The sequence below is a fragment of the Syzygium oleosum genome, unplaced genomic scaffold, assembly GCF_021117445.2.
Source record: "Syzygium oleosum isolate NSW1041296 unplaced genomic scaffold, Sole_v2.1 Sole_v2.07, whole genome shotgun sequence".
In the NCBI taxonomy this organism is placed as follows: domain Eukaryota; kingdom Viridiplantae; phylum Streptophyta; class Magnoliopsida; order Myrtales; family Myrtaceae; genus Syzygium; species Syzygium oleosum.
Genome location: NW_026607491.1, coordinates 9975025 through 9977462, shown reverse-complemented (window position 1 = coordinate 9977462; position 2438 = coordinate 9975025). Strand labels below are relative to the sequence as shown.

The 2438-nt window shown below is 44.6% G+C and overlaps 1 protein-coding gene across 1 annotated transcript; it reads right to left on the bottom strand.

Annotated features, from left to right (window-relative positions):
• Positions 1–1468: 1468 nt before the first annotated feature.
• Positions 1469–2196, bottom strand: LOC130138647 (uncharacterized). The gene is made up of 2 exons (XM_056313366.1): positions 2048–2196; positions 1469–1772 (listed from the first exon to the last, which is right to left on the bottom strand). The coding sequence occupies exons 1-2, from the start codon at positions 2194–2196 to the stop codon at positions 1469–1471; spliced, it is 453 nt and encodes a 150-aa protein (XP_056169341.1).
• Positions 2197–2438: the final 242 nt, after the last annotated feature.

Here is a 2438-nt window from a genome sequence, read left to right as displayed (position 1 = left end):
GATCAAAGACTTCATTTTTCAAAATAGAAATTCTTTTTAAAGCCTTTTTGTGTTCTTCAAACATTTCTTTTAAAAAATCCTGTATTTCTTCGTAAGATAGTTGAAGCTAATTTACCTCATCTTCTTCTTCATGATCTGAGTTGGCCATTACACAAAGATTTGTTTCTTCTTTGTCGCTAGATTCACATTCTGACTCACTCCATGTTTCGGGTTTCAGCGTTTCCTTCTTCTTCTTATATTTTCCTTTCCTCTTTTTGAGCAATGGGAAATCTGGCTTTATGTGACCTGGTTTTCTGCATTCATAATAGACAAGATCTCTAACTTTGAGTTCTTCCTTGCTTTTGTAGAGTCTCTTTTCTTCAGGGAACTTCACTTGTCATTTGCCTTTGAAGTTTCCTCCCTTTCTCATGAGGCTGTTAAATCTTCGAGTGAACAATGCCATGTCTTCATCATTACCTTCATCTTCTGATGACAATTGATCACATGCATCATTGTTGTTAGCCTTAAATGCTATAACTTTCTTACCTTTTGAGCTATCTTTCTCAATTTGTTGTTCTACTTCATAGGACGTGAATGTTCCAATCAGTTCTTCCAACGTGATTGGTTGAATCCTCGTTGTTTCTCGAACTAAGGTCTTAACATTTTTCCATTCTTTTGGTAAGGTTTTCAGCACTTTGTTCACCTTTTCTCCATTGGTGAATACTTTTCCTTGATGTGCAAGACCATTCACTATATCCATGAACCTGTTGAACATTTCTGCTACTGTTTCATCTTAGGTCATCTTGAAGAACTCATACTGTCCAAGGAGGATGTTCAGCTTCGTTTCCTTTACTCTATCAGTTCCTTCGAATGTGAGTTCCGGTAGATCCCAAATTTCTTTAGCTGTGACACACGTACAAATTTTGTTATATTCAATCATAGAGAGAGAATATTATAGAAGATATTTAGCTTTAGCATTATGAAATGCTCTTCTTCTTCGTGCTTCCTCTTTGTTATGTGCTGCAAGAGCATTGGCAGCAACATTTTCTGCTAGAGCTTGTTGACCATCTCTCCGAGCAGCAGCTAGTGCAAGTACTTCTACGCCATGTGAGATCACATCCCACATTTCGAGATCAGTTGTCACGCCCCGGACCCCACCGAGCCCGCGATATCACTTCGTGGTCGTATTTCGAATGCGACGTCCTAGGACTCGTCGCCGACCCAAACGAAACTTCAAAACATAGAACGCACACGGAAGCAATTATAACACCCAGACAAGATTAAAGACCAAGGGTAGTAGGAGAACACTTAAACAAATCAACCACATACTTCATTCAATGGCACGTACTTACAAAAGCCAACCTTACAAACTAAAGGCCACTAGGGTTAAAACCACCGTCATAAAAAAGACAAGTGGTCGGGTAGGCTAGCCTAGCTATACAAAAAGGGGCTCACAAAAAGGGTTTCTAGACTTAGTACTAAGACACCGCTACGGCTCCCAATCCAAGTCGGAACTCGCTGGTTTAGGCTCCGACTTCATAGGTTCCTCTTCGGGCTCCTCCTCCATTGGCTCTTCTTTGGGATCGGACTCCATTGGCTCTGGGATGGCCTCCTCGGGTTCCTCTTCCGGCTCTGACTCCATGGACTCCTCGTCGATGTCGGACTCCATTATCACCGGCCGGGGGTCGGAATCTTTGGGGGTGGTCGGGGATGTCACGCCCCGGACCCCGCCGAGCCCACGATAACCCACCGTGGTTGTATTTCGAATGCGACGTCCCAGGACTTGTCGTCGACTTAAACGAAACTTCAAAACATTGAACGCACGCAGAAGCAATTATAACACCCAGACAAGATTAAAGACCAAGGGGAGTAAGAGAACACTTGAACAAATCAACCACATACTTCATTCAATGGCACGTACTTACAAAAGCCAACCTTACAAACTAAAGGCCACTAGGGTTAAAACCACCATCATAAAAAAGGGACAAGTGGTCGGGTAGGCTAGCCTAGCTATACAAAAAAGGGCCCATAAAAAGGGTTTCTAGACTTAGCACTAAGACACCGCTACGGCTCCCAATCCAAGTCGGAACTCGTAGACTCAGGCTTTGACTCCATAGGTTCCTCTTCGGACTCCTCCTCCATTGGCTCTTCTTCAAGATCGGACTCCATTGGATCTGGGATGGCCTCCTCGAGTTCCTCTTCCGGCTCTGACTCCATGGACTACTCGTCGATGTCGGACTCCACTATCACCGGCCGAGGGTCGAAATCTTCGGGGGTGGTATCCGGGCTCGTGACCATACCGTCGGGAGCGAGAGCCGCTGAGGGGTCCCATTCACCTACCCCACTAAACGGAACATCAATGCCCCGAAGTGGTCCATAGACGCCGTATAAATCCCGATAATAGTAAGCCTGATACGTATTAGGCTGCAGCATTTGTCCACCCATATCTACCCACACCA